The following is a 27,381-nucleotide window of genomic DNA, read 5'->3' on the forward strand; positions in this document are numbered from 1 at the left end:
TTCTCAAGCCTTAATATCCTTTATGGGTGTATTTGAAGACATTCACGTGAAATTGAAACAAATATTGTGACAATTGCGACATTATAATTGTCTCGCAATGTTCTATCGTCTTTCAGAAATTGGTAGCCCACCGAGCACGTTGTTTACTGTTGTTGAGTTTCTCTTTTTTTTCTTAAAGAATTGTCAGTATGTCTATTAACAGAGAAAGTTCGTCCTTTTACAAGAGAGGCAACATTCAAAAAACGTATTCCTCTTTCGGTTTTGTGGAAAGTGAAGATTTACTCTCTGACAATTCACACGAGACGATACATCTCAACAAAAGTATATGCGATGAAGTCTTTGATGTGAAAGATTATTATGGTTTTCCATGGTACAGAGCTGTTTTTATTATAGCTAATGGCGCGATTGGGGCAGGCCTGTTAAATTTCCCTGAAGCGTTCAAGAAATGTGGTAGTATAGTGCAGGCTCTCCTTTTACAAGGGGTATGTTTTGGCATGTTTTCACTATCACCTTCAAATTGTTGTTTAAACTGACTTTCGTGTTGTTAGTTTTTTCTTTTTCCATTTATTTTTTGCATAATAGTTGTACAGTTAGCTTGATAGCTCTTTTAAAATCTTCTGTAATCTTATTTACTATTATGTTATGCATGTACAAACGACTTTAGGTTTTTTGTTTTTGCATGCGTCTCTTATGCATTGAGTCCATCTCTGGAAATTCATAAAAATGGTGGCTGTCTTCTGACTTCAAATTGTTCTTTTCATATTGTTCTGGACGTTATTTTTCTAATACAAACTGTGTGTAAAGTTCATGAAATAACCATGCAATGTTCATGTGTCATTCTCTAGATTCTTGCTGTCTTCATCTACGGAGCATTTCCCATTTTAGCGTTTTGTTGTAATATAGGGAAAACGAACACGTATGAAACTACTGTCCTAGTGTTTTGCGGCTCTTATGTGCAAACAATAGTTCAACTTTTGGTTCCGATTACTACGTTTGGGGCGAACGTCACTTATCTGATTGTCATTGGTGATCAACTCACTAAAGGTCTTTCAAATTCTAATTTTGTATTCTAGTCTCGTATGTCTTTCGAGTAGTCACACAAATGTTTAGATTTAAATCCATATACATCCCCTAAATCTCGTGTTTTTATCTGTTGTTTTCGAATTCTAATTTTGTATTCTAGTCTCGTATGTCTTTCGAGTAGTCACACAAATGTTTAAATTTAAATCCATATACATCCCCTAAATCTCGTGTTTTTATCTGTTGTTTTCGAATTCTAATTTTGTATTCTAGTCTCGTGTATGTCTTTCGAGTAGTCATATAAATGTTTAAATTTAAATCCATGTACATCCCCTAAGTCTCGTGTTTTTATGTGTTGTTGTAACTTGAATTCATCACTATGATCTGATTTTGTGTTTCTATCCAAACTGTTCTTGGGATGAAAATTTAACTCTCGTTTTTGTCCTTGTCATAAGTGTACTGATGAAGAGAGCTGAATAGTTTTAATCATTTTCTCTATTAGTTGTCTTCTGATTTAATTTTATACTCCAGTCTTGTGGATACAGGAATTATGTAATATTTTGATTAAGGTTACTGTGTCAATTTGACTCAATTCCTTTTCTTTTATTAGTGTTGGATTTTCCTGGCTTGTTTACTAATCGGACATTTATCATTATTGCTGTTGCTATAATTTGTATATTGCCTCTTTGTATTCCTAAGAGACTGAGGATCATCAGTTATACAAGGTTGGAATCTTGACAAATGCTTTGCGAAGAATGTTGGTCATTGAATTTTTGCAATGTATTTTTGTATACACTGTCACTTTTTTAAAAAGATTTATAGCAAAAAAAATCTGTTAATCGTGCCTTTACTTCGCGAGGAATAAAATTGTTTCATATTTTTTTTATACATAGTCTGTTTGGTGGATCTGGAGCTTTGCTCATTGCTCTTGTTATTGTACAACGTTATTCTGTGGGAAAGTACACTTTTAAAAGGTGAACACATGCGTATTCTGCTATCGTCGTAAATAATATATTGCTTAATCTTATGTTAACCTAGACAAATGAATCTATCATGAAAAAAGCAATTACCATAGCTTGACGTGTTTTTATATGCGTTAAATTTTCCTTTAGTGCTCAAACTCCACAGAAATGGACGGATTCTTTGGAGGCGATTCCTGTGTTCTGTTTTGCTTTTCAGGTAAGTCTTCTCACAGCCTCATCTTTCTCAATGATCGAAGAATCAATATATATGATTCGTGTAATATGTGATCATTTCTTTTAGTGTCATCTACCTTCAATTGCCGTCTTTTCCGAGCTTCGTCGTCCAACCGTCGTTAGATGTTCGTTTGTTACCCTTCTCGCCATGATATTGTGCTTTGTCATTTATTCGTTGGCTGGTGCGTTCGGCTATCTAACCTTTGGTCAAAATGTTGACAGCGATATACTTGTCAATTACGATTCTGACGACAAATTGGTGACGGTTGCGCGAGTCGTTATTGTTGTTGTGCTTTTAACAACGTTCAGTATTTCTCATTTTGTCGGAAGGTAGATAATTTCTTTTTGACGAACTTGTGATAATTTCTTTTTGACGAATTTGATTCATAGATCTGCAGTGATTGGACTGTGGGTGAAAGTACGACGCTTACGATCAGTTGATATCGAAAAAAGACGAGAAAGACGGCGAATCATTGCTTGCTTGTTGTGGTTCGCTTTGGCAATTGCCTTGGCATTAGTTATTCCCAGTATAAGGGAAGGAATCGCTTTTGTTGGCAGCATTAATGCTCATTTTATTTTTACTTTTCCAGGTATGAATTATTTTTATAACTCATTGGCGGGAAGATCGCTATTTCCCCCGTTACAGACCGAGTGGTCGTCCTTTTAATGTCTTCTCTTCGTGTTTTTTTTCCCTCCAGGATTATGTTTGGTTCATGTTGTCATAAATTACAAGACGTCTATTTCATCAAGCAAAATGAAATCCTTTGCGGTTCTTCTTATTGGCATCTTCTATGTCGTTCTAGGTGTCGTCGTGTTCTCCCAAAGCATGTGTATAGCAATACAAAATCATGTAAATTTACAAAAATAGACAAATGATATGGCTGTAACTTTATTGTACATTTGTATCGTGGATGACCAATGATTTTTTGCACCTAGAGATATGTTTCCCTGAAATTTCACTCACCAAATCCAGTTACAACAGCAAGGAAAATATTCTTTATGGTCTTTTAGTCTTTGAAAAATATCTGTTTTTTGGGTAACTTGGGGCGAAAACGAGCAAATCTATAACCATTTTGGACTGGTTTCCGTATCAATAAAATGACCATCGCGTGTCTCTTGTAATATAAGAAGCTGAATTTTGGTCAAAGTTTGATTTTTTTGACCTAATTGATATCACAATTCTTGTAAATTTTTTTACTTTGAATGATTTATTAAAAAAATATATAGAATGTTGAGATTAGTGTGCAACATTTACTTTAGCTTGAACTGTGGTTACTTAAGTATTCTATATAATTTCATTCTTTTATTTTGTTGTATCATAATAAATTGGTCAATACCAGTTATTATTGGTTCTTTTTTTGATTTACTTTTAAAGTTTAAATAAGAATTATAATTGCGATATCTTTGATGGTGTCAGATGTCAACCCATGGGGCAAACAAGGAAGAATGATAATTTAATTTGTGTAATCAAAGTTTCTTGATTGTTTCGTTGTTTAGTAATGGTTATGATTTGAAAGACGAGGTGGGTTAAATCAAATGAACATACAAAAACTTATGCAACCAAAAGTTCAATCGGGCGATGAGGACGAACTTCATTCTAGTATTAAATATGGTGCGTTGCAGTCTTCCTTTGGAGATAAACGAAGACTCCTTATATCGTCCGTGATAACCGACTCCTCAGTCGAATCACAATTTGTACAATCCCATGGACTGCCATTACACAGAGCTGTAATCGTTGTAGCTTGTGCTGCATTAGGTGTAGGCTTGTTGAATTTTCCTTACGCCTATGAAAAGACCGGTGGATTGGTGAACGCTTTGTCACTTCAAACAGTAATTCTATCGTATTGTTTTATCTTTAAAGATAAATTTTAATTAACGATGTCAAATTTTAAATATTATAAATGATGCATTTTTTTTAATAAATTATATCGTCAAATTTATAGTTGTTTATAATAAAGTAAATATGTTAAGATGCCTTTGAGCAGTTTTAAATCGCGACTGTACTTGTTTTTCTTTTGTATTTAGGTGCTTGTTTTTTTCATCATTGGTTCCTTTTTTATTCTTGGTTATTGTGGTTTTCATTATCAAGTAAAAAACTATGAAGATATGGTCAAGGTGCATTGTGGCCCTGTTGTTCAAGTCATTTGTCAAATAAATATTATACTTTACATGTTTGGATGCAATGTGACACACATGATCTTGATTGGTGATCAGCTTACAAAAGGTTTGACTGATTGACGGCATATTGTTTGTCACATACCAGACTGGACAAGTTTGTCTCCTCATAGGATTTCACTTTTTGCAATGCGGGTGCTTATTTTTTTTGCATTTTACTTACTTTTCAGTTTGTTCTACATGGATTGTGTGATATGACTTGGTGGATTAACTATAAATAATTAATTCATTGCAGTGATGTACTAGCTCAGTATTATTGTCATGAAATGCATGGCATTCCACTTTAAAGAAGGACAATGTATTTTAACTTTGAAGTCTCATTTGTTGAACTCAATAGGATATTCCTTTTCAATTTCAATTCTTTTTCTTTGTTTAGTCATTGATCAACCAGCCTGGTATTTTGACAGGAAGATTGTTATAACAGTTGCTTGTGTTGTGTTTATTTTACCATTGTGTATTCCTGAAAAACTCCAATGGTTAAGTTATTCAAGGTAAAAATGAGTTGTTCTTTTTACTGTGGGCAAACATTCTATGTGAGTTAGCCTTTTTAATTTTGTAGTTTACTTGGTGGATTTAGTGCTGTGTCGGTTTGCATTGTTGTGGTTTTCCGGTATTATGTAGGTAGTTATGCCCAGAACAATGATATAAGGTGTGTATAACTTAATTTGCTTATATTCTTCCTTTGCATCTAAAGACAAGTAGATTAAAAATGTTTGCATTTTGTTATATTCTAGCACGAAATCATTCACATTTGGTAGAATGTTGGCAACTGTTCCTGTTATCTGTTTTGCTTTTCAGGTAAGAATTACCCACATGCATGTTTTAATTACTGTTGAAAAATTATGATAGTCATTTATGTTTTTAGAGTCATGTTGCAGCTGTTGCAGTTCATACAGAGATACTTCGTCCAACTGTAAAAAGATTTGGTCTTGTTGTTCTTGTGGCGACGCTGTTATGTTACATATTGTATTCATTAACTGGTTGCTTTGGTTACCTGACATTTCAAAGTAATGTTAACAGTGATATCCTTAACAACTATCACCATGGAGACATTTTGGTTGATTTTGCGCGGATTTTCACGGTGCTAGTCGTTTTTAGTACTTTTGCCATCTTTCACTTTGTTGGAAGGTATCGTAAAATGAACGTATTCATGTTTTATTTCCTTGTCATGCCTCCTCCAATTTACATTTGTTGCAATAGGTCAGCCGTGATTGGTCTATGGTTAAAACTGCGCATGCTCACGCCAGCACAGGTTCAAAACTACAAGAATTGTCGCCGTGTGATGACGTCATTTGTATGGTTTTTCAGTTGCTTGGGTATAGCCTTGGTCGTTCCAACGATTTCAAACTCAATTGCTATTCTCGGATCTCTAGCTGCTCATTTTATTTTCACATTTCCTGGTATTATTATGTTCTTTTGTTTTTACGTCAATTTCAAGAATCGAAAATGAAACAACTGTATTCAATTTCAGGACTCTGCCTTATTCAACAAATGCTGCAAGAAGAAGAAGCAATGGAGATAAAAAGGAAGTTAGGTATAATATTAGGTGTTGTGTACGTCGTCCTTGGGGTTTTCGTGTTTGCTTCTACCATTACTTTGGCAATATACACTGATTTACAGACTAGAGGGTGAAAATGTTATGAACAAATAACTTTATTCGCATGAATTAAGAAAAGTAATTTAGAAAGATACTTAACAAATTAATGATAATCTATTTTCTAAATTTTTGCTTTGGCTGAGTTTGTTTTTTAAACGCCGCGGAGTCTTACAGTTTCTTGTCTTTGCTTGTCCTAATGACCCTAACGTGACTGATGATTTACCTAAAACCAACAATATTTTTTAAATATAGTACTGACAAAATCTTACAACCGACGATCCAATATTCTAGTTATTTTGCAGTAATATGTTACATACATGTATCTGTCGTCGGTTGTGTGGTATTGAAATACCTCTTTGATTTGTTGCTATGAAAACAAGAGAATGCAACTTATGTTTGCAAGGTGGTGCTACTCTTTTCAATTAACTGGTTTGCACAATAATGTCATCGACAAACCTTTTTCTAAGCCGTTGTATATAGAATGTTGACTGCTTGTCCATGACATTGGTTGACTGCAGTGACTACTGGATTGACTGAAGGCATAAAGCAAAATGTTTAATGTCATGTTTTACTCAGCTTTCTAGAACTATTATTTCAAACCAATATAGTATTTTTATTTGGAAATTAATATTGAAAAAATCCCCACAAGAAATTTAATATTGTACGATATACCTCATCTGCGAACTTGGAGTATCACGTGACGACATTCTTGATGCATTTTGAGTCCTTTCGTTGCCCGCTCCGGGTGTGTTATCTGCCCTAACCCTAACCACAAACATCACCTTATCATGGTAAAGATAATTGAAGGTAGAGTTCCATTACCGTGAGAAATAATCGCATAATGTTGATGTAGACATCTCTACCATCGAGAAAAAAGTATTTCTTTATGTGATCACTGAGTCCTGTTTCTTACCTCAATAAATTTGCAACAATTCCTGGTGTAGAACGCTGTCTTCCTGTTGGCGATGTTCCTATATAACAACATAATCGAAATGATGACGTCGATGCAAGACATCACATATTCTCACTAATGAGTTTAATCAATCTTCATTTGAGCAAGAGAATATTTTTGATGTAATATTTTCAATATGCACATGTTGTACCTATTTTTCCTATCATTCCATTAGATGGTGGCGTTCTTACTGTCAGTCGTATGGGACCAGCTGGCGTTCTAGGTGTCTACATAAAGCATAAGATTTTATTCACACGACATTTAAAATGTAAACAGGTGATAAAAAATCAGTCTTACATCACGTTGTTGTCCCTTCATCATAGTCAGCATTTGTGGACTGAATTGCAGTAAATGAAGTCAACACGATTAAAACTCAATTTGTACAGATGTTTGTAAGGGTTAGATTTGTACTCACGTGACTGGAGCTGATCTTGAGTAAGGTGATATTGGATTATGAGGAATGTTATTACCATAAGCACCTTGCGAAAAAATTATACCCTTTCCTTATGAATCATTCGTAAACTAAGATTGATCATGTGAACAAACAATAATTTATACACTGTAAGAATATCAGTGAACTATTTAAAAGAGTTTAATGTTTCTACCCCGACGATGTGAAGATTGGGAACCTGAGGTCATTCCTTGAGAGTTGTGAGGTGTGCCTTGTCTTCAGTAGTTGAAAAAAAAATGGATATAAAAATATGGACTAGTAAAATTTTTATTTCTTTTTTAGCTTGATTGGTTATGGCTTTTTCACCTTGACACATTTGGCCTGTCTTTTGCTTCTCCGTTCTGTGCGATTAAAAAAATGTAGTAAAGACCCAGCCATATATTTCGATATTTTCAATTCATACTTACGAAACATCAGTGGCAAGGAAAGATATTTTATGAGAGACTCTTGAAGAAAAACATACCGTTACTCCTAACATTTTCTTCATTGTACTATTTTCATCTTGAAGTTTTTTAATTTCATATTCCATGTCAGCGTATTGTCTTCCACCTTGACTGGAACCATTATTCAAGGCGTTCATCTAAATACGTAGTGTTAATGAAAGATTAAAAGAAGTTGGGATTATATCGTATTTTATATAAGCACAAACCTTTTGAAAATGCGACGCAAGACGTTTTCTGTGCGATTTCTGAAACTCTAAAACCTAGTTCCAATGCAATTGTTAAATTTAACTGTGCATCAATTAAACTGATATTTTCAATCACTGGGATACCTGAAAATAGGGTTTCAATTGTTTTTTCAATAACTCCACTGGATCCATAAAATACATTTCTACCTCTGGTTTTAGCTGTGTAAAATAGTCATGATCATTTATATTTTAGTCATGTCTTTGTTCTGGTAGCAGAGCACGTATAATTTGCGCAGATAATAAAACTATACACAGAGCAAGACTTACGTTCGAGGTTAATGGTATTACGCTGCAGGAAGATTTGCAAACAACGCATTTATGTGTGGTGCTAGCTGAAATGTACGAGAAGGAAAGTACGCCAACTTACTAAACTTATGTATATATACATAAATATATTAGAAACATAAGGATTGACAGCAACTCAACGTACCTTCTATGCACTCATGGCAAAAAACATGACCACAGCTTGTCAAAAAAAATTTTTTATTGTTGGCTGGTTGTACAAAACAGGTATTACAATGAATCCAATCCATACCACTGAATCCTCTCAATGTGGAGACGATTCGTGGATTTGTTTTAGACGAGCCATGCACTACTATTGTTTCTCATTTCTTCTATTTATCTAGTTTTCGCCTTTGTTTGGCGGCCATCTTCATTTCTTGAAAAAAGGCGGGAAAAAATGTTTCTGACACTCCACAAGAATAGTGAGGTCAGTTGGTGTTTTCCTGTGAAAATTTCAGTATTCACTATTCACTATATTAAAAATTTAGGCAAAGAGAAAGCAGTTGCAGAATTGAAAAAATTAATAAAGGTATAATAGAGTGTGAGTGTTTTGCAAGCTACTTTGTTTTTGAATATGTTGAAATTAAAAAAGAGGAGCATGCTGGGGTATCCATGTAACACTTAAATATACAGAGCAAGCAAAAAATAAGACAAAATTAAAAAGGATTTAGTTTAATTTTGATGCATTTGTATTATTTCATAATTGTAAAATGGGACTTCATCTTTTGATTCTATTTAAAAATGCAACAGTTAGGCTATGGCTATTGCTCTTTTTCTCCCAGAAATAGGCTTCTTAACGTTGCAGAACGCTAGTTTATTTCATGCTTTCTTATTCGTAATTATATTCAGTAAAAAGTGAATTCAAATAAATTTTATTCACAATAATATTATATCGGTTTATTTTTAATAAATATTTTTAAGGCAGCTAAGACCAACTACACATACCACGGAGACATCGAGACGTTCATTACATTTGACAGACGTTTACAAAGTGAATAAAGAGGGTATTGTTGAAAATGTCAAGTAAAAGAAATATTGAATTCAACGTCAAGAGCTCAAAATTAATCAATATTCAACCCAATCACAACCAAACATGAAGAATTTAATGGTCAAGACGCGTTGTAATCTAGCCATACGGCTGCTTGAGGGAACGTTCGACCGTTCTAGGACTATCTACTGAACGTTTTTTACTTTTCTCAACATTAACCATCATTTTTACTTCTTAAAGTTGGATACATTGCGGTAATCTTCTCTGTTATCTTGTAAGTATTCTTTTCCTGAGTCACTATCTATAACCAAAGGTGCTTTTTCCAAGATTTCGAGGATTCGAAATCGTTTGTGTTTACTCATCTTTGGGCAAACTTTAATAAGAACCATATCACCTGTCCTGCATTCGTTATTTTCATCGTGGGCGAAGTAGACTTTTCTATGATTGTAATACTGCGCATAGGAAAAAAAAGTATTAACTTCAGAAGACGATATTTGAATTAAAGATGTATCGATTTCACATTTACAAAAATCCTTTGCCTTTGTGTAACATACCTTCATTACAATCGGGTGTAATTTTAATTTTGTCACCAAAACTTTTGCTGTTTTATCCATTTTTGTACCAATCACCCTTCCCAAAAACTGCGCCATGTTGGAAACTCGTATATAAATATTGTTACATCAAGTATTTGAATTATACAAATTTTTCTTCTGTAAAATTGTGTACAGAAATTTCACCACTTTGTTTTACGGGATGTATTCATCTTATTTCTCAATGTAATTTTCAGTTATTTACCACTAAATGGCACAATCTTACCCTTCGGCTCCGCCTTTACCAACGTCGACGCCAACAAATCTTGTTACCAAAGTCCAATTGTCTATTTCATGTCGAAACTTGTTAGATAAAGATTTGCTCTCCAAGTCTGATCCTTTGGTTGTCGTCTACCTTTTCACAGGCAGTCAGTGGACTGAGGTATGGAAAGAGATAGCGTATTATAATTTAATTTTTAAATAAGTTTTCAAATGTGTTTTCCAGATCGGTAGAACAGAACAGATTAAGGATACTCTCAATCCGGATTTTGCAAAATCAATAACATTGGATTACCATTTTGAAGAGCTTCAGAAACTGAAAATATCTGTGTTCGACATTGATGATATTAAGGCTGACATCAGAAAGTCTGATTTTCTTGGAGACATTGAATGTACATTAGGTCAGGTAATGTTTACCATCTATAGTTGTTTGGAATCACCATGGGATATGACTGTATTTAATGACACCAGCAAGTGGGAGAAACCCTCCTATGCTCCCATATAAAATTTTCAACAATAATCTTCACTTGTACTATAAGTAAGTGTGCTTAAATGTAGTGATCATGTTTGAAATGTATTTTGACCACCAATGAAAAAACATTGCCTGTACCATTGATTTCATTCAAGTCTTTATCTTTGGTCAAAATTTATAACTTGCTTGTACCAAATGACCACAACAACTTTTTACTTTTGTTTAGCTTGTCAGCTCTCAAAAATATACAAAGTCATTACGTTTTCCTGGCAAAACTAATGCTGGCACTATTGTTGTAAGGAATCTCAAACTTTACTACTTTAGTCTTTGCTCTACTTCTTTTGATTATTTATGTATTCATGCCATTCAGATAACTGCTGAAGAACTTTCATCCAATCAGGACCTGGTTGAATTAATATTCCGAGCTCAGCATTTAGATAAAAGGTTAGTCTTTTAAAGAAGAATTTCAGTGTCTTCTTTTGAATGTTACTTAAAACTTTCTTTCATTTCTTAAGGACCTCTTTGGTAAAGCAGATCCATATTTGGAGTTCTCAAGAGCTAATGAAGATGGAAGTTTTGTGGTTGTCCATCGAACAGAAGTTGTGAAAAATACGTTGAAGCCATTGTGGAGACCTTTTCAAGTGAAAGTTGTAAATCTATGCAATGCAGATTTCAAGAGAATAATTAAGGTAGGGGGCTGCTAATTGCTGAGTTGCTTATGAAACATGTGTATTTTTTTTATTTCTTTTACTTTCAAAGGTTGATTGCTATGATTGGAACAGTGATGGAAGTCGCGATTTTATTGGACAATTCTCAACAGACCTGGATGAGATGAAAAATGCAAAACAATGGAATGAAGTTAGAAGAAATATTTACTTTTTCAAACCATATCTTTATATTTGCATAAACATTTATCTGTGTTTTTGTATGTGTAGGCTTTAAGATTGGTAATCCAGTCATTATTTTTGAAAAATAGAAGTTGCTCCGGATTTTATAAATAATTTTATTTAGCTTTCAACTCGATGCTTTGAGCCTTCTTCAGAATAATGAAGTTATTTATATTGTAGGCTCGAAGAAGCAAGTCGAAATTTTAGTGTGTATGTAGCAGTGTGCAAATTAGTTCAGAAAAACGATGTGCAATTTTTTTGACAAAAGTGTTTCTTTAGAGGCATAATCAAATCGATATTACGTTAATTATTATATAGCGCTAATTGCTAAATTAATATTTTTAAACTTGAACAAATTCATGATTTACGACAGTGCTTTTGGTTAAAACCACTGATTTTTGCACATCGTTTAAAAAAGAGATGTGCAATTGTTTTCATTTTAGCTAAAACGATGTGCAAATTGCACATTGCACACCGTTAATTCGCACACTGGTACGTAGATATGTGTATGTAATAAAGTATTCTACCAAACTTTGTATTGCAGCTTTCTTGGGCATGTATCAACATGAAAAAGAAAAAGAAAAAAAAGAATTATGATAATTCAGGCATGGTGTATTTATCAAAATGCGAGGTATTAATAGAAAGTAATTTGTAACACCAGTTTTTGATTTCTTCAAAACAATTGTTTTATTTTTCAGATAATAAAATGTCATTCATTTTTGGACTACATTTCATCTGGTGTGCAGCTGAACTTCTCTGTGAGTGCAATGTCATGTCTATTTTCATTTTACGTATAATCAAAGACAAATACTGAGATGTTTTCATGTAAAGGTTGCTGTTGACTTCACTGCATCAAATGGACATCCATTACAACATACATCTCTTCATTATATCAATCCATATGAACCAAATCAATACATGAAGGCATTGACTGCTGTTGGACAAATAATCCAGGATTATGACAGGTGTGTATACATTTTATTTGGTTGAGTGATCTTGATTTAAATGATTATTATTATATCTTTTTTAGAGATAATCTTTATCCTTGCTATGGTTTTGGTGCAAGACTTCCTCCTACAAATATGGTATGTTGGAAAAACTACTAAAGCTGATGTTGTGCTGATTTTTATTTAAATGAAAATGTAGCTATAACCAGTCATATTAACTGTTTTTGATTGTGTCTGTCTAAACTTGTGATAATTTTCTTGAAATCTGCTTTAGGTCTCCCATATGTTTGCATTAAACTTCAATCCACAGAATCCTTATTGCAATGGTGAGTTGACTTACAAACTGTTGTCTAGTTTCTTGTTAACATGAGAATTTTGGATCTGAGAACATGTTTGCATTTCATAAGGTATTCAAGGTATCATGGCAGCTTACCAGTCATGTTTATACAATGTCACTCTGTATGGTCCAACAAACATTTCACCAGTTATCAATCATGTGGCTGCCTTTGCTAAGCAAGCAATAGCTAGTGCTGACGTATGTACCTTTTCGAGCAGTTCATTTTTACTTATTAGTGTAGAAAAGGCCAAGTACATTGTTACACATGTTGTACATTGTTATTGTTATTAATTATAGAGCTACCATATTCTTCTAATTTTAACTGATGGTGTTATTTGGACATGGATCAAACAAAAAGTGCAATTGTTGAAGGGTCAGGTCTTCCTTTGTCAATAATTATTGTAGGTGTTGGTGCAGCAGACTTTGAAATGATGGAGGAACTAGACTCTGATGATAAGCTGTATGTATAATTATCGTCACTAGTTGTGTCATGAGCGTTGCCTGGATTTCTCTCTTTACCCCTCAGGTTAACTACATCTTGGGGAAAGGCCGCACAAAGAGACATTGTTCAATTTGTTCCATTTCGTAACTTCAAAAATGTAAGCATTGATAGTTTAGTATTGGTTTACTAAAATGCACGTCAGTTTATTATTTTTTGCATATAAATTTAATGATGACTTTTGTCATTAAAATTTATGTCATCACCAAGGAATTTTTTCTTTAGTCTTCACCTGCTGAATTGGCAAAATGTGTTCTAGCTGAAATCCCAGAACAGGTAACTGGGTATTTTCGTTCCAAAAACATCTCTCCAATATCAAGGTGAGAGATACTGAGGACAGTCTATGTTGTATCGTTTAGTAATTTACATGTAGTTAACATCAAGAATTTTAGTATAGGGTCGAGAATGTCACTGTTGTGATATAACTCAGGGAATTGTATAGTCTAATTTTAATATAATAATCTTTATTTAGCTTGTATAACTATTAATCTAAATCTACATAAATAAACGAGGAATGAATGCCTACATATTATATTTTGTAGTCATATAACTCCTCTTTTTTGTAATTATTTTTCAAACCCATCTTTAATTAAGATCCTGCAAACCTGTGCGGTTAAAAATATGTTTACTTTTAAAATTTAAAATTTATGTAGTCTCGACTTTTTGACAAATTTCAATTATTATATTGTTAAATTCATTTGGCCTATCAGCAAAAACATGATGGCCTGCATTTTTAACACTATAAATCTCAAACTGTTCTGGTCGGATTTCTTTGATGTCATTGGATATACTTGCATCTATACGAGTTCTTGATCCAAACAGCATGAAAACTTTTACCTCTTGATTAAGTTCTTTAATACGATGCATCATGGGAAATCTTGGCCATAGATATGGAATGGTTAACCTCTTGAACCCAGTCTCCCCACTAATAAGAGAAATGCTGTTTATACTTTATAGTAAAGAAAAAGACATAAAATCACACAACACACACCTTGGATTTTGAACATTGCAATGATAAAGATAATTTGGTATTGTGTCATCACTAAATATACTAATGAATTTTTTTTCTAAATCTGGTCGTGTAGTTCGAAGAACTGCAGGTCCTGTAATGAAAGGTTGGTTTAAGAAAACACCAAGTTGATGTACTAATTGCTCAGTAATTGAAATACCTAATGGTCCTCGAACGTAGTATGGCATATGGGTTGAAAGGGCTTAACATAGCTGCCATCATTTTGATCCACTTTGGCACATGCACATTGCTTTTCCAATCTTGAGTCTTCTCTGTGAATCCCCAAGGGTCAACCAGTATTAATGATTTCACATGTTGAGTATGTTTTATTGCATATGCATATGACAAATATCCACCAAAACTATGACCAATTATGATAAATTTGTCCAACCCCAGACCAATCACTGTATCTTCTATTGATGAAACGAATGCATCTTCAACAGACTTGGGATCTTCATCAAAATCCGGCCGTGAGCTACGACCAAATCCCAACAAGTCAAATGTGTAAACAGGTCGATCTTTGCAAAGCTCTTTAATATTCATCACCCATATTCCAAGACCAGCTCCTAAACCATGGACCATCAAAACAGGGGTCTTAGAACCACTTGGATTGAAGACTACAGTCCATATCCGATTATTCTTTGATGTGGTTATGTACTTTCCTTCGTAAGGTACATCCACACCTACAAATATAGAAAATTAACAAAGTTTTTTCAATGAATTTTTAAATAAGGCATGACATTAAATTATAAATTCTTTTCATACTCTATGGATTAAATAACCAATACGAATAATTAATGCAAACACGTATCATAAACAATTCTTTTCACCTATTTAGATTGAAATGGCGAGCTAAACAAGCTCTTTGGATGCTAAACTTCTCAAGAAGAACTAAATTAAGAGCAAGACTCACTGCTGAGAACTCTCGACTCGGCATCGGCTAAAAGCTGCTCGGACGTTGGGCACCATTTCAACCATTCCCACCACCAACTTTGGGGAAAATTAAAAAGAAAAGAAAGATGAGCTGTTAAGATGTACATGGTACGCTGACAACGACCTTCATGACTACTTCACGTGCTTAAAACAAATTTTAGCTAAACACAACGCCCATTATTTCAGGTTATCTCACCTTTCTTGAGAAGTGAGCGATGTTTCAGCCATTGCGTGGCATGTTAAAATCCAGCAACATCAAAATTGAAGTATTTTGACATGCTGCTATGAGAATTATTCATTAAAACGTCGTATATTTATCGTTTTAAGAAATCTTTGAAGCGCCGGGTTTTGTTCTCACCGCTATCTATGACGATGTAAACACGCAGACCTGGCGTATGTCTCGCCTACAAAACTTAGCCAGTCAAAATAACGATTCAACCTTCAAATATTGATTAAAACATTATTGCAATTGTATTTTAATTTGGATTTTTTTTGACGATTACTATGTTGCCCAAGAAAATTTATTTCCACATTTTCTGGTTTCATAAACAAGAACACATGCGGCATTTGTTTTGCGAAGGTCAGTGATGGTTTCACTCGTGCAGACGTGCATGACATACGACACTGCTGTTGCAATTACGTAATCAGCCCATATTTGGACGTCATAACCCACGGTTGTCTTATTACGTCATTAAATAAAACTACGTAATTCGATTCATTACAGCAATGCAGTATTTCGTGACCTTTTTACTGCACTAATTTGACCTTTTTCATTACTTTATAGTTAAAGCCATAAGATTTCGTGTAATAAAAATTAATGCCCAACATAAAGTTCTGATCAGAGCCATAGAAATAGACCAAAGAAAACAAATTGTAAAATTAAATTTATTGTAACGTTTTGTCTTTACTCAAGACATCTTCAGACAAATAATAAATAGGATGTTAAGACAAGATATTATATTTACAAAAAGGTGTTAAATTACTACTAAAGAAGGCGGTGTCAAATGGATATATGATAAGGAAGTTAGGAAGTAAAATAAAGAGAAATTAAAAGAGGTTAAGTGGAATGGAGTTTCCTTGCACATTAAGTGAAGGCTTGTATTTATCGATTAGAAGGCTTTCTAAGTATACATATTTCAAATTTTACAAAATTCTGCTTAATATCTGCGCATATGTACAAGAGGTTTGGCTGCTCAGCTAGCTGGACATAAAAGGTAAAGTGTTGTCTGTTTAGGTGACTAAAATGTTTCTTTATCACAAGTTTCAGCTACATCTAAAACTTTTAAATTAAATTCAGAAGCTGCATCAGCATATACATGATGGCCTGCATCTCGAAGGACATGAATGGTGTATTGCTCAAGGTTCTGTATTCCCATGTCTTCAAATATTCGATCTAATATCCATGACTGTTCACCAAACAACATTGTAATCCTCATACGCTTATGTAGATCACCCATTCGATTAACCATAGGAAACTTTGCCCATCCATATGGTAAAGCTAGCTTCTTCAATGCCATCTCCCCACTAGATAAATATGCTTTTAATGTAGATGTATTCTAATATAAGCGTACATGACTACCAACTTACCTTGGGTGTTGAGCATTACAATGGTATACATAATTTACTATTGTATCATCATCAAATTGTTCTGAAAACTTTTCTTCTAAATCTGGGAAAATTTGCATGCGAGGCGTGGACCTTCAATGTATATAAATGACTAGTTCAATACTCAAAAGATTGTTTCAGACACCAACAAATAAGAAATAATAAAAAATACCTAGTGGTCCAGCAAGTCTTAAACCAGAAAAAGGATTAAATGTTTGCATGATTGTCACGGCCATCCTGAACCAAAGTGGAAATGTTCTTGATTTATTCCATTCTTGTGGCTTCTCAGGAAATCCCCAAGGATCTGCCAAGATCAAAGACATGACATGATCTGGATATTTTATAGAGTAAGCACAAGCAAGGTAACCACCAAAGCTATGACCTAACAAGATAAACTTATTTAATCCTAACTCTTTTCTTGTAGCTTCTATAGAATCTGAATGTCTCTTCCACAACACTGGGATCACTATCAATTTCTGGCCTGTCACTACGGCCAAATCCTAATGTATCAAAAGTATACACGGCCCGATCTTTTGAAAGTTCTTTGATATTTAATGTCCATAATCCTAATCCAGCACCAAATCCATGTAACATCAAGATTGGTGTTTTTTGTCCATCAGGATTGAATGTTACAGTCCATATCTTATTTTGATTACTATCAGTGACAAATCGTCCTCGATAAGGTACATTCAATGCTAAAAAAAATTAATTTAATTAGTGATGGTGAGTGAAGATTACATGTCAATATTATAATCCTACACAACATACTTTTTAATATTCTTGATTCAGCAGATCGAAGTAACTCGTCTGAAGTTGGACACCAGCTGAACCAACTACAATCAACAATACAAATAAAAGCAGAATTTTTATGACTGTATCTGACACTGGTGTACGTAGAGTATTAAAAATTCCGGTTATCCCGTTAGTGAAAATATAGTTACATATAATCTTCACTCACCGACTTCTCGTAGTTTCAAGATGTTCTTCTTCCTCCATAATAATATTGCACTTTGGTTTAGTAGATGTTAATTAATTGTAAGAATGAAAATACGTTGTTTTTTAACGTCAGAATATGCTGTGTCATTAATATTTGTGTTTGCCTGTTTGGTGAGATAAGTAAGATATTACCCTTACGTCATTACAACTTCCTTAGGCTGGGCTTTGGTATTCACCACTGATACGTATATTAGACTGGATAACTCATCTTTTGCGAAGATCGAAGCCGGAAGATCGATCATTTGCTACTGGCTTCTTGGGGTGTTCGGTTCAACTTTACTATACTTTTGTACTACAATATCACAGTTTTCGCGTTTTTATTCCTTTTACAAACTTCTGATTGAGGCAAATTTTTTATGACATGTAGAGGAAAACCGGTAGAGAGTTTTAACCCTGAAGCTCTGTTTTTTTGGCTTTGTAACGACTGAAAAATAAGATGGCAGGTTGTATTGAACAATTTCAGCTCTGCGAGGTATTTTTAGAAGATGAATACTTAAAAATTACAAATTTACAACAAAGTAAGAACAAAGGTATTCATATCTTCAACATATTCATCAATATTGAAGTTGTTCACATAGGAACTGGTTGAAAACTTTGTTTCGCTTAATGACAACAGAGGTACTTTAATTCGCATATTTTGATGATGTACATCTCGTAGAGTTTGATGATACCGTTTTCAACTTACTATTGTTCATCAAAATGTCTTTCTGATTATTTTTCTATGTCGATTTGTTTTGTTTCTTCACTGATATAATAAAGACGTAATTTGAAATTATGATATTAGCGATGTGAATAACAAAGTGTTGTTAAATAAGTAAATTTGTAGCAATCTTCCATAAACATCATTGCAGATGAAATTTTGGTAGCAGTAGTAGGATTCTGTAGAATTTCTACATTTTTAAAGAAGCAGCAGCATCATATAATCTCCAGTTTGTTTCAAAACCATGCAGGTCGACCTTGTACCATCTCAATTTCCTGCCATTATAAAGCCAAGAAGACAAACTTTTTAGGATTAAATATCTTTGCCGGTTGTTCTGTCCCTTTCACAAAAATTTTGCTCGAATCAAAAGTTTGTAGAACTAATAGAAACGCAAAAACTGTGATTTTGTAATACAAAAATTCATGTAGTCATGACTTTTTGACAGATTTCAATTACTATATTGTTAAATTTATTTCGCCTATCTGCAAAAACAGGATGGCTTGCATTTTTAACACTATAAATCTCAAATTGTTCTGGTCGGATTTCTTTGATGTCATTGGATATACTTGCATCTATATGAGTTCTTGATCCAAACAGCATGAAAACTTTTACCTCTTGATTAAGTTCTTTAATACGATGCATCATGGGAAATCTTGGCCATAGATATGGAATCATTGAGTTCTATAATAACTGGAGCGGCTATCTGAAGCACGGCCTTAGATATCTGACAACGCCAAAAAAATGGCGTCCTCGTCCCAGTAAAGTTAGCCGCTCCAGTTATTATAGAACTCAATGGTCATAACCCACAGTTGTATTATTACGTCATTAATTAAAACTACGTAAGTTCGATTCATTAAAGAAATGCAGTATTTCGTGACCTTTTTACTGCACTAATTTGACCTTTTTCATTACTTTATAGTTAAAGCCATAAGATTTCCTTCAATTAATAAGTATACATATTTCAAATTTTACAAAATTCTGCCTAATATCTGTGCATATGTACAAGAGGTTCGGCTGCTTAGCTAGCTGGACATAAAAGATAAAGTGTTGTCTGTTTAGGTGACTAAAATGTTTCTTTATCACAAGTTTCAGCTACTTCTAAAACTTTTAAATTAAATTCAGGAGCTGCATCAGCATACACATGATGGCCCGCATCTTTAAGGACATGAATGGAGTATTGCTCAAGGTTCTGTAGTCCCATGTCTTCAAATATTGATCTAATATCCATGACTGTTCACCAAACAACATTGTAATCCTCATACGCTTATGTAGATCACCCATTCGATTAACCATAGGAAACTTTGCCCATCCATATGGTAAAGATAGCTTCTTCATTGCCATCTCTCCACTACATAAATATGCTTTTAATGTAGATGTATTCTAATATAAGAGTACATGACTACCAACTTACCTTGGGTGTTGAGCATTACAATGGTATACATAATTTAATATTGTATCATCATCAAATTGTTCTGAAAACTTTTCTTCTAAATCTGGACGAAATCTGTGCACAAGACGTGGACCTTCAATGTATGTAAATGACTAGTTCAATATTCAAAAGATTGTTTCAGACACCAACAAATAAAAAAATAATAATAAATACCTAGTGGTCCAGCAAGTCTTAAACAAGAAAAAGGATTAAATGTTTGCATGATTGTCACAGCCATCCTGATCCAAAGTGGCAATGTTCTTGATTTATTCCAGTCTTGTGGCTTCTCAGGAAATCCCCAGGGATCAGCCAAGATCAAAGACATGACATGATCTGGATATTTTATAGAGTAAGCACAAGCAAGGTAACCACCAAAGCTATGACCTAACAAGACAAACTTATTTAATCCTAACTCTTTTCTTGTAGCTTCTATAGAATCTACGAATGTCTCTTCCACAACACTGGGATCACTATCAATTTTTGGCCTGTCACTACGGCCAAATCCTAATGTATCAAAAGTATACACGGCCCGATCTTTTGAAAGTTCTTTGATATTTAATGTCCATAATCCTAATCCTGCACCAAATCCGTGTACCATTAAGATTGGTGTTTTTTGTCCATCAGGATTAAATGTTACAGTCCGTATCTTATTTTGATTGCTATCAGTGACAAATCGTCCTCGATAGGGTACATTCAATTCTAAAAAAAAAATTAATTTAATTAGTGATGGTGAGTGAAGATTACATGTCAATAATATAATCCTACACAACATACTTTTTAATATTCTTGATTCAGCAGATCGAAGTAACTCGTCTGAAGTTGGACACCAGCGGAACCAACCTGAGAACCAACTACAATCAACAATACAAATAAAAGCAGAATTTTTATGACTGTATCGGACACTGGTGTACGTAGAGTATTAAAAATTCCGGTTATCCCGTTAGTGAAAATATAGTTACATATAATCGTCACCCACCGACTTCTCGTAGTTTCAATATGTTCTTCTTCCTCCATAATAATATTGCAATTTCGTTTAGTAGATGTCAATTAATTGTAAGAATGAAAATACGTTGTTTTTTAACGTTAGAATATGCTGTGTCATTTGTGTGTGTTTGCCTGTTTAGTGAGATAAGTAAGATATTAACTTTACGTCATTACAACTTCCGCAGGCTGGGCCATTGGGATTCACGAGGAATTTGTATGGCATGAACGTGATCATGCAGTGCAGTTGTGTACAGTTATGTACAATAGATGTATATATGTAATTGATAGTACAATATGAATATAATAAATTGAACTTTGAAGTTAACAAATTGTAGAGTGCACGAGTAACAAGTAACTTTGTAATAATTTCATATTTTCACTGAATGAAATTTCCAAATGGACGGTGAATTAGGAGAAGCTGATGAAGCCGAAGAAGTTTGCGAAGAAAAAGTTAATCGATACATCGGAGTTGGTTAATTCCTCAAATAAGAAAAATAGAAAATGGCTTCTATGTCCATATTGTGACTCAAAGATTCTACCACCGAATAAAGGTGAATATTTGGAGAAAGAGGTAATTTAATCTTTATAGCATTCCGCTCCAACCATGAAAATATATTAATTTCGTCAAATCTCACCTGTTTTGTCGAAGCAAGGAATTCACTCTCCTCATTTGATATAGTTAATTTATGTAATGTATTTTATTTCTCTAACTTTATATATACTTGTATATGCAATTATTTCAAAGGCGATTCTTCTATGTAGATGCGTAGTTTTTCAACTTTAGAATAGAGTGTTTGTGAATGTTGTGTTAGAATGTCGACAGGACTGGGGCCAAGAAGGAATAGAAACTAGAAACTAGCCTGAAAAAGGATGATTTTATCATTTACATATATGCTTTTAAAATAACAGAATGGAAGAAATTTGTTTATTATATTTATTTTTAGTATGTGCTTCCTCGGGCAACAGCAAAACATGAAGTACCAGTTGAATCAGAGAGAACTGCTTTCCCAATATTGGTTAGTCATAGATATGTTCACATTTGAAAATGTCGGCTTTACAAAAACTGTTGGCACAACAAAATATTTGATTTGTGCCGATTGTGAGATAGGCCCTATTGGTTTTGTTAACCTTGAAGATAAATCAAAACATTATGTTGCTTTGAGCCGAGTTAAATATCGTTGATTTATCAACACCGTAAATGCACAACCATTGTTATATCAAAAATCACAAGAAGTCCAACTTGAACTTGCCATTTTTACAAAGGATCATGCTTTTAAGTATGTATTTACAAGATGTTTCATAAAATTTAATGACTCTATAATATCTATATTTGTGCATATATTATGAATAGTATGTGCATCAAAATATGTTGAATGATGCTTAGGATTTCAAGGCATTTTCTTCCTTTTTACTATAATACATTCAAGATCACATTAGGTAGTACTGGTGACATTAGAGTTAATGTTACAGATTCTCCTGATTTCTGTATAAATTGTGACACTTGTTTATAATTGTAATGTTTCACAGTAAAATCTCCCACTGATATTATGACATCACCAGCTCGTACTCCAAGATCCTTTTAATGCAAAGTGTAAATGATAATTTGAGGGGGATAAAAAAGAGATAGTTGTGGATCAGAGAATAAAAATTAAAGCATAAAAGCAAGTGCGCAACATGATCTCCCAAAAGAAAATCCAATCAAAAGTATTACCTGTGCCCTCTGGTTTAATTTGCTTATTATCGTTGGTCCTACACCACGTATTGATATACCCAGACCTTCGTGCTCATCGCGATTTAACGTAACAGTTTTTTTGGAGTGATACTTTATTTTTGAGTTGAAAGCAATGACAGGACCCTAGAATGAAGAAATGTATGAAGAAATGTATGAAGAAATTACCTCTTAACTTTCTTTTATTGAGAACATTGCTTAGAAAAGCTTGTTATAGTTTGGCTTACAAGTGCAGCAAAGATATCTTGAACTGGGTATTTCTTGACTTCTGGCTCAATAATCTTATCCTTTCTATCTGTGGAACCTGTTTTGTGAAATGATGAATGCATTGCTGTTTGGTTGTTATTCTTTATATGAATTGAAGGATTTCACTTTCATTTGAATCACATTCACGCTTACAATTAATTTCATTGGCCGGTTCGATGTCACTTAGATTGCCTGACACATCAACTGAAGAAAGTTTGTTCTTGATTTGAGTTGAAAAAGTGTGCAGAGCCTAGGTAGATTAATTAAAAACAATGGTCAACACCTTTTCCCGTTTCATCATCGTTTAATTTTAGATATTACCTTATGCACGCAGCTTAGTTTATTGATAAAACGATCATTTTTAGTAATCTCCTTGGCAGTTTCCTCGATCATTAAAGCTTTCTTCATATGACTTTTTGCCTCATTTGTTCTACTGTCCTCGTTCATTAGCCATGTTGCAATCTTGTTGAGCTCAATCAAAGCAGATAATCTGTTTTGTTCTTTGTCAAATGTATTATTCTCGCAATCTGTGAACTCCGGATCTACACCAGAAAAAAAGGTCTTTGTATTTAGCTATGATCTTTTGTATTGAAACTCAACTTTTTTTGCCACTTAAGGTATAAAGGGCGTGTGTTTGTATGTGTAGAACACTTACCGCAATTTTGAAGCAATATTAACGCCGCATAGTAATGGCAAGTGGCTTTGAAGTGTAAGGATTTCACCTGAATAATTCACAGGAAATTTCATCATCAGTTAATTAAAGCTACCGCCTTTTTAGCAGTAATATTTTGTTATTATTTTATTCACCTCAGCTAAAATAGACCAAGATGGTGGGATACTTGCGACTTCAGACATTGACTTTGTTAATGCTTCGTATCTTCAGATAACTGAAAATTATGATAAAAAACATCACTTTCCATTTTACTCCACCAGACCTTTGTGGTGTTTCCTTGTTACAAACCTGCGCTGCTTCTCTTGCCAAAATATTATAAGATTGCACATCTTCCTTTTCTGGTTCCTGCATATCTGAATTCAAGATGCACTCTTGGGCTTGTAGCTACAAACAAGTTCAACGAAAATCAAGTACAACTTAACATTATTCTTCCAAGAGAGTTATTTTTGAGGAATGCCAGTTTTTTTACCTTAAAGATACCTTCCAAGATTTCGAGCACGTCTTTCGTCAAGTCTTTACTAAACTTTTCGCGAACGCTTCTCTTAAGATACCTGAAAATACCTAGGAAAGATTTTTTCTTGAGTTTTTTCATCTTAATGATGGAGCAAAATGAGGAAAAAAACACATGCTGAGCTCACGGTCTTACCGGCAGCTTTTTGCAATGAAGTGATTGCTTCTTGTGTCGATTTCGTTTCCGAATTGAATTCCTGTGAAAATTAATATAAATGTTATCTTCACAGTGGGAGTTGCGTTTTTTTCAAAATCACAGATATTGTCATAGACTTAACACTCTTCAATCTTAATAGCCTTAAGACACGAGGAAGAGATTGAGCGGCAAATCGTGGATAAGAATGATAAAATAACTCTGACTTACTTTTGCTGCCGCTATTTGTGTCCAAAGCACTCCAATATTAAACAAAATGCTTGCTTTTTCATAAGCAATTGACTCGTTAGCTGTTTGATGCGCTGTTAACGAGTCGAACCAAATGAACTGTATTGCTGAAAACTTTTGGTTGGTAAACATGCGTTTTTCAAGCCATATAAGCTGATTATAATATTCGTACAGTAATTTTACTCCATTTTCGTTTCTTTCTGGCATTTGGACTTTCTGGAACAAAGTAAAGAACAACATCTAAAGATATACATTTTGTTGAATTGAGCATGTTTGCTTCTATACCGATCATTTTATCGTTGTAGGTATCTCCTCTTGAGGCTTATATAATATTCGGTAAATCACAACTTAAGTAGATATTCTTCCTCGTTTTAAATGGTAGGTAATGGTAGACAGTGTGTGTGGTTAACAGGTATTTCAGCAAAATGCGTGTAGACTAGAATTTTACATACCTTCCTAAGGTCAATCAAACGTTCAATTTCATCACGAAAAGTCTTCGGGTCTTCATTGTAATGGTGTTGAATCATCTCCTGTCGAAAGTTGAAACGCGAAAATAACGTTAAGTTAAACAGGCCTGTAATTACGATTTTACAGGAACTCAACTTATAAATATATGTATAGTTTAGGAGTAACTAAGTCCTACTTCTATTTCTCCTCTCCATTCAATGTTCAACGTGTCTTTCAAAGATATTGCAATCATCGGAAATCCAGTCCTTTTAGCACTGCAAATATATAGTATTGTTTGATTTATATATTGGACAGGTAGCATTTATGTTAAAATGAATGAAGGACATCAACTTTAACTTCTCAGTGTTCTTACAAACCTTTGATAAATATCAAACGAACTTCGTAGATTTGCGAGTTCGTTGTATAAAACCTCAGACGAGAATCATATAAACTAATTTCCTGAAGCAATGTGTCTTGGATGTTTTATTCTTGACACTACAGAAGAAACATCGATCAGTTCAAACATGTTACGTCACATTTTGGAGAGTGATGCCCGCCGTAGTATCTAGCACATTATGAATGAAAACCATGTATTAAATAGTCCCTTGTTTTTTAAAAACGAGAAAAAATATAGTTTAAGACAAAAACGTGCTTATAATTGCCCACTTATGTAGATAAATGTTTGGTCGATATTTTAATATTTTCATTTTCAACATTTTGAATGTTTTTAATTTATTTGTAACGTTTGTATTTTGAAAAACCTACGCAATCAAAAAATATATGTATATCTAACTATCTATGTAAAGGAGGAAGGAGATGAGCGTTTACCGCTGACCATCCATAGCTTGCACCATCTTCTCAGCTCCATCACGTAAGCGCAGATTTTTAAAGATCTGTTTGTTCAGCTGTTGTCTTTTCACCTGAGCCGCTCCACGTAAAGTCATTCTTAGTGGGTCAATGGTTAGAAACTGCGTATAGTTATCCTATTGAAATTTTTAAAAAATTTTTAAAATTCTTCAACAATTTTCACACACGGCCATTGAGTATCTGGGCTCCAGCCAAAATGATTTGTGTGAAGATTTTAGTCGTCTCAGCACAATGTTCTATCATGACTATTTATAACCAGACAATTCCTCTGAAATTTAAAATCTGAATGGATTATTTTTCAAATCGATAAGATTTGTTTTTTTTATGCATCTTTATTTTGCCGATATCTGCAGCAATTACGTTTAAATAAACTGATTGTTATTAAGCGGCACCTTATTCTTTTGGTTGTTTTAATTATTAGTCGCGCACTTGATCCGAATCTTCATTTACTAAGTGTTATTATGCCTAATTTCTTCCGGTTTTTGTGTCATAATGCTTTCTAAGTTCCGCAACATACGGCGAGCAGACTTTACTAATGTTTTAACAAATATTGCAAATGGAAATCAAATTTGCTATATCCTATATCCACTTTCATTTACAACAATTCCGTCCGTCAATAACGACGCGCTAGTGATAAATAGTTCCTGGATTTTATCATGTAACTAGAGACAACAATATTGCTCTAACTTCATAATTTCATATCAAATAGTCTATGTACAAAATGCACTGCTTGTTTCATTTGTCTCTTTGTCTGTAGCTTTCTTTGCCTGTTAAGGTAATTTTTACCACCACAGATAATTTAGACTTAGAATGTATTGTTAATGAACTTGACAATGAATTGCTGTGAGTTTTTTTAACGTCATTGGCGTATAAAGAAGCTTTAAAATACGGATTTCAATGCTGACATACACCACACTCTGACAAGTTTGCTTTTCGCAGAAAAAATATAACTTGTATGAGTAGCAACTCAATCTTACATCTTACCTCGTCATGTTTCAGTATTTCTCTCTCTTTATCACTTAAAGATATTTTCCTAGTCGTCATGATGCCGAAGTTTGTTTGATATAAGTTTCTATTGATGGTCAGTATTAGAGTTGACTTGCCAATGTTCCAATATTTGATTTGACAGAGATTGCTCGAGATGTATGATCTTATTCTAATACAATCTACGAGAAAGCTTCTTTAGTACAATCTTGCTGTCAATAAATCTTCCAGTTGTGTGCTACGCCAACAACAGTGTTTCCTATTACGACGGTCGAATTGAAAGATTTCTCACACTTTTCTTGACCTTTTATTTCAAGGTGTAATTAATATTTCCTTGACGTCATAAGCACATATGAAGACAAACATATCGGTTTACAGCAAATGTAGTGTCTAAATTGGGAAAAAAAAATGCGAACTTGCATTGTGGGTTGAAGAATGTTCTACCAATGGGGGGTGAGGTATATTTTTATTAGAGTCGAGATGAATCATGATTGATAGTTAATTCCATCTGTTTACCTGAGTTGGTGACATAGGAATTATTTAACAATCGCTTTATAATTGTTTCCGGAAGCATAGATCTCATATTT

The 27,381-nt window shown here is 33.8% G+C and overlaps 9 protein-coding genes and 1 long non-coding RNA gene across 14 annotated transcripts; 4 read left to right on the top strand and 6 right to left on the bottom strand.

Moving 5' to 3' along the window:
* The first annotated feature begins 6 nt into the window (after positions 1–6).
* On the top strand, positions 7–3,482 carry LOC124437543 (putative sodium-coupled neutral amino acid transporter 7). The gene is made up of 8 exons (XM_046987503.1): positions 7–482; positions 846–1,044; positions 1,631–1,745; positions 1,914–1,994; positions 2,133–2,199; positions 2,284–2,546; positions 2,607–2,806; positions 2,915–3,482. The coding sequence occupies exons 1-8, from the start codon at positions 189–191 to the stop codon at positions 3,082–3,084; spliced, it is 1,389 nt and encodes a 462-aa protein (XP_046843459.1). The 5' UTR covers positions 7–188; the 3' UTR covers positions 3,085–3,482.
* Positions 3,483–3,598: 116 nt separating this feature from the next.
* Positions 3,599–6,114, top strand: LOC124437538 (putative sodium-coupled neutral amino acid transporter 7). Its single transcript, XM_046987499.1, has 8 exons — positions 3,599–4,046; positions 4,242–4,440; positions 4,768–4,882; positions 4,951–5,040; positions 5,126–5,189; positions 5,257–5,519; positions 5,592–5,791; positions 5,863–6,114. Exons 1-8 carry the CDS (start codon positions 3,753–3,755, stop codon positions 6,021–6,023), a joined length of 1,386 nt encoding a protein of 461 aa, XP_046843455.1. The 5' UTR covers positions 3,599–3,752; the 3' UTR covers positions 6,024–6,114.
* Positions 6,029–8,897, bottom strand: LOC124437098 (probable E3 SUMO-protein ligase RNF212). The gene is made up of 10 exons (XM_046987119.1): positions 8,495–8,897; positions 8,347–8,411; positions 8,164–8,238; positions 8,041–8,094; positions 7,855–7,971; positions 7,092–7,167; positions 6,902–6,959; positions 6,661–6,753; positions 6,306–6,355; positions 6,029–6,211 (listed from the first exon to the last, which is right to left on the bottom strand). Exons 1-10 carry the CDS (start codon positions 8,610–8,612, stop codon positions 6,084–6,086), a joined length of 834 nt encoding a protein of 277 aa, XP_046843075.1. The 5' UTR covers positions 8,613–8,897; the 3' UTR covers positions 6,029–6,083.
* Positions 7,678–8,130, bottom strand: LOC124437544. The gene is made up of 2 exons (XR_006945756.1): positions 8,041–8,130; positions 7,678–7,971 (listed from the first exon to the last, which is right to left on the bottom strand). It is a non-coding gene; the product is annotated as an uncharacterized LOC124437544 (long non-coding RNA).
* A 120-nt stretch (positions 8,898–9,017) lies between the features above and the next one.
* LOC124437661 (30S ribosomal protein S17-like) lies at positions 9,018–10,030 on the bottom strand. Its single transcript, XM_046987636.1, has 2 exons — positions 9,904–10,030; positions 9,018–9,801 (listed from the first exon to the last, which is right to left on the bottom strand). Exons 1-2 carry the CDS (start codon positions 9,997–9,999, stop codon positions 9,577–9,579), a joined length of 321 nt encoding a protein of 106 aa, XP_046843592.1. The 5' UTR covers positions 10,000–10,030; the 3' UTR covers positions 9,018–9,576.
* A 47-nt stretch (positions 10,031–10,077) lies between these two features.
* On the top strand, positions 10,078–13,866 carry LOC124437648 (copine-3-like). The gene is given in 16 exon segments (XM_046987618.1): positions 10,078–10,321; positions 10,385–10,564; positions 10,857–10,925; positions 11,001–11,072; positions 11,143–11,319; positions 11,390–11,488; positions 12,062–12,148; positions 12,216–12,275; positions 12,349–12,482; positions 12,548–12,602; positions 12,739–12,790; positions 12,872–12,999; positions 13,099–13,135; positions 13,138–13,261; positions 13,328–13,400; positions 13,526–13,866. Coding segments are annotated over 16 exon segments (1,617 nt in total). The 5' UTR covers positions 10,078–10,150; the 3' UTR covers positions 13,625–13,866.
* Positions 13,412–16,035, bottom strand: LOC124437657 (1-acylglycerol-3-phosphate O-acyltransferase ABHD5-like). 2 transcript variants are annotated; one of them, XR_006945793.1, is made up of 5 exons: positions 15,439–16,035; positions 15,140–15,299; positions 14,470–14,992; positions 14,292–14,403; positions 13,412–14,225 (listed from the first exon to the last, which is right to left on the bottom strand). XR_006945793.1 is itself a non-coding variant. In XM_046987633.1 (5 exons), exons 1-4 carry the CDS (start codon positions 15,468–15,470, stop codon positions 14,352–14,354), a joined length of 684 nt encoding a protein of 227 aa, XP_046843589.1. In that variant the 5' UTR covers positions 15,471–16,032; the 3' UTR covers positions 13,412–14,225; positions 14,292–14,351. The 2 variants fall into 2 exon arrangements, 1 of the variants encoding a protein (XP_046843589.1); XM_046987633.1 differs by having other exon boundaries at positions 15,223–15,299; positions 15,439–16,032.
* Positions 16,036–16,299: 264 nt separating this feature from the next.
* Positions 16,300–21,092, bottom strand: LOC124437651 (1-acylglycerol-3-phosphate O-acyltransferase ABHD5-like). 2 transcript variants are annotated; one of them, XM_046987622.1, is made up of 5 exons: positions 20,949–21,092; positions 20,747–20,823; positions 20,147–20,671; positions 19,955–20,066; positions 16,300–16,766 (listed from the first exon to the last, which is right to left on the bottom strand). In XM_046987622.1, exons 1-5 carry the CDS (start codon positions 20,984–20,986, stop codon positions 16,481–16,483), a joined length of 1,038 nt encoding a protein of 345 aa, XP_046843578.1. In that variant the 5' UTR covers positions 20,987–21,092; the 3' UTR covers positions 16,300–16,480. The 2 variants fall into 2 exon arrangements, with proteins under 2 accessions (XP_046843578.1, XP_046843579.1); XM_046987623.1 differs by lacking the exon at positions 16,300–16,766 and adding an exon at positions 19,388–19,891.
* A 187-nt stretch (positions 21,093–21,279) lies between these two features.
* On the top strand, positions 21,280–22,512 carry LOC124437101 (guanine nucleotide exchange factor MSS4-like). The gene is made up of 2 exons (XM_046987120.1): positions 21,280–21,527; positions 21,863–22,512. The coding sequence occupies exons 1-2, from the start codon at positions 21,378–21,380 to the stop codon at positions 22,136–22,138; spliced, it is 426 nt and encodes a 141-aa protein (XP_046843076.1). The 5' UTR covers positions 21,280–21,377; the 3' UTR covers positions 22,139–22,512.
* On the bottom strand, positions 21,813–27,082 carry LOC124437655 (rhophilin-1-like). 3 transcript variants are annotated; one of them, XM_046987630.1, is made up of 12 exons: positions 26,795–27,081; positions 25,772–25,926; positions 25,321–25,438; positions 25,140–25,218; positions 24,949–25,026; positions 24,479–24,712; positions 24,251–24,311; positions 24,074–24,165; positions 23,893–23,988; positions 23,739–23,818; positions 23,587–23,653; positions 23,345–23,473 (listed from the first exon to the last, which is right to left on the bottom strand). In XM_046987630.1, the coding sequence occupies exons 4-10, from the start codon at positions 25,194–25,196 to the stop codon at positions 23,795–23,797; spliced, it is 642 nt and encodes a 213-aa protein (XP_046843586.1). In that variant the 5' UTR covers positions 25,197–25,218; positions 25,321–25,438; positions 25,772–25,926; positions 26,795–27,081; the 3' UTR covers positions 23,345–23,473; positions 23,587–23,653; positions 23,739–23,794. The 3 variants fall into 3 exon arrangements, with proteins under 3 accessions (XP_046843585.1, XP_046843586.1, XP_046843587.1); XM_046987631.1 differs by lacking the exon at positions 25,772–25,926 and having other exon boundaries at positions 26,795–27,082; XM_046987629.1 differs by lacking the exons at positions 24,949–25,026; positions 25,140–25,218; positions 25,321–25,438; positions 25,772–25,926; positions 26,795–27,081 and adding exons at positions 21,813–22,532; positions 22,668–22,811; positions 22,913–22,989; positions 23,085–23,181 and having other exon boundaries at positions 23,253–23,473; positions 24,251–24,569.
* Between the last annotated feature and the right edge of the window lie 299 nt (positions 27,083–27,381).

The sequence above is a fragment of the Xenia sp. Carnegie-2017 genome, unplaced genomic scaffold (assembly GCF_021976095.1).
Source record: "Xenia sp. Carnegie-2017 unplaced genomic scaffold, XeniaSp_v1 HiC_scaffold_16, whole genome shotgun sequence".
NCBI classification, from domain to species: Eukaryota; Metazoa; Cnidaria; class Anthozoa; order Malacalcyonacea; family Xeniidae; genus Xenia; species Xenia sp. Carnegie-2017.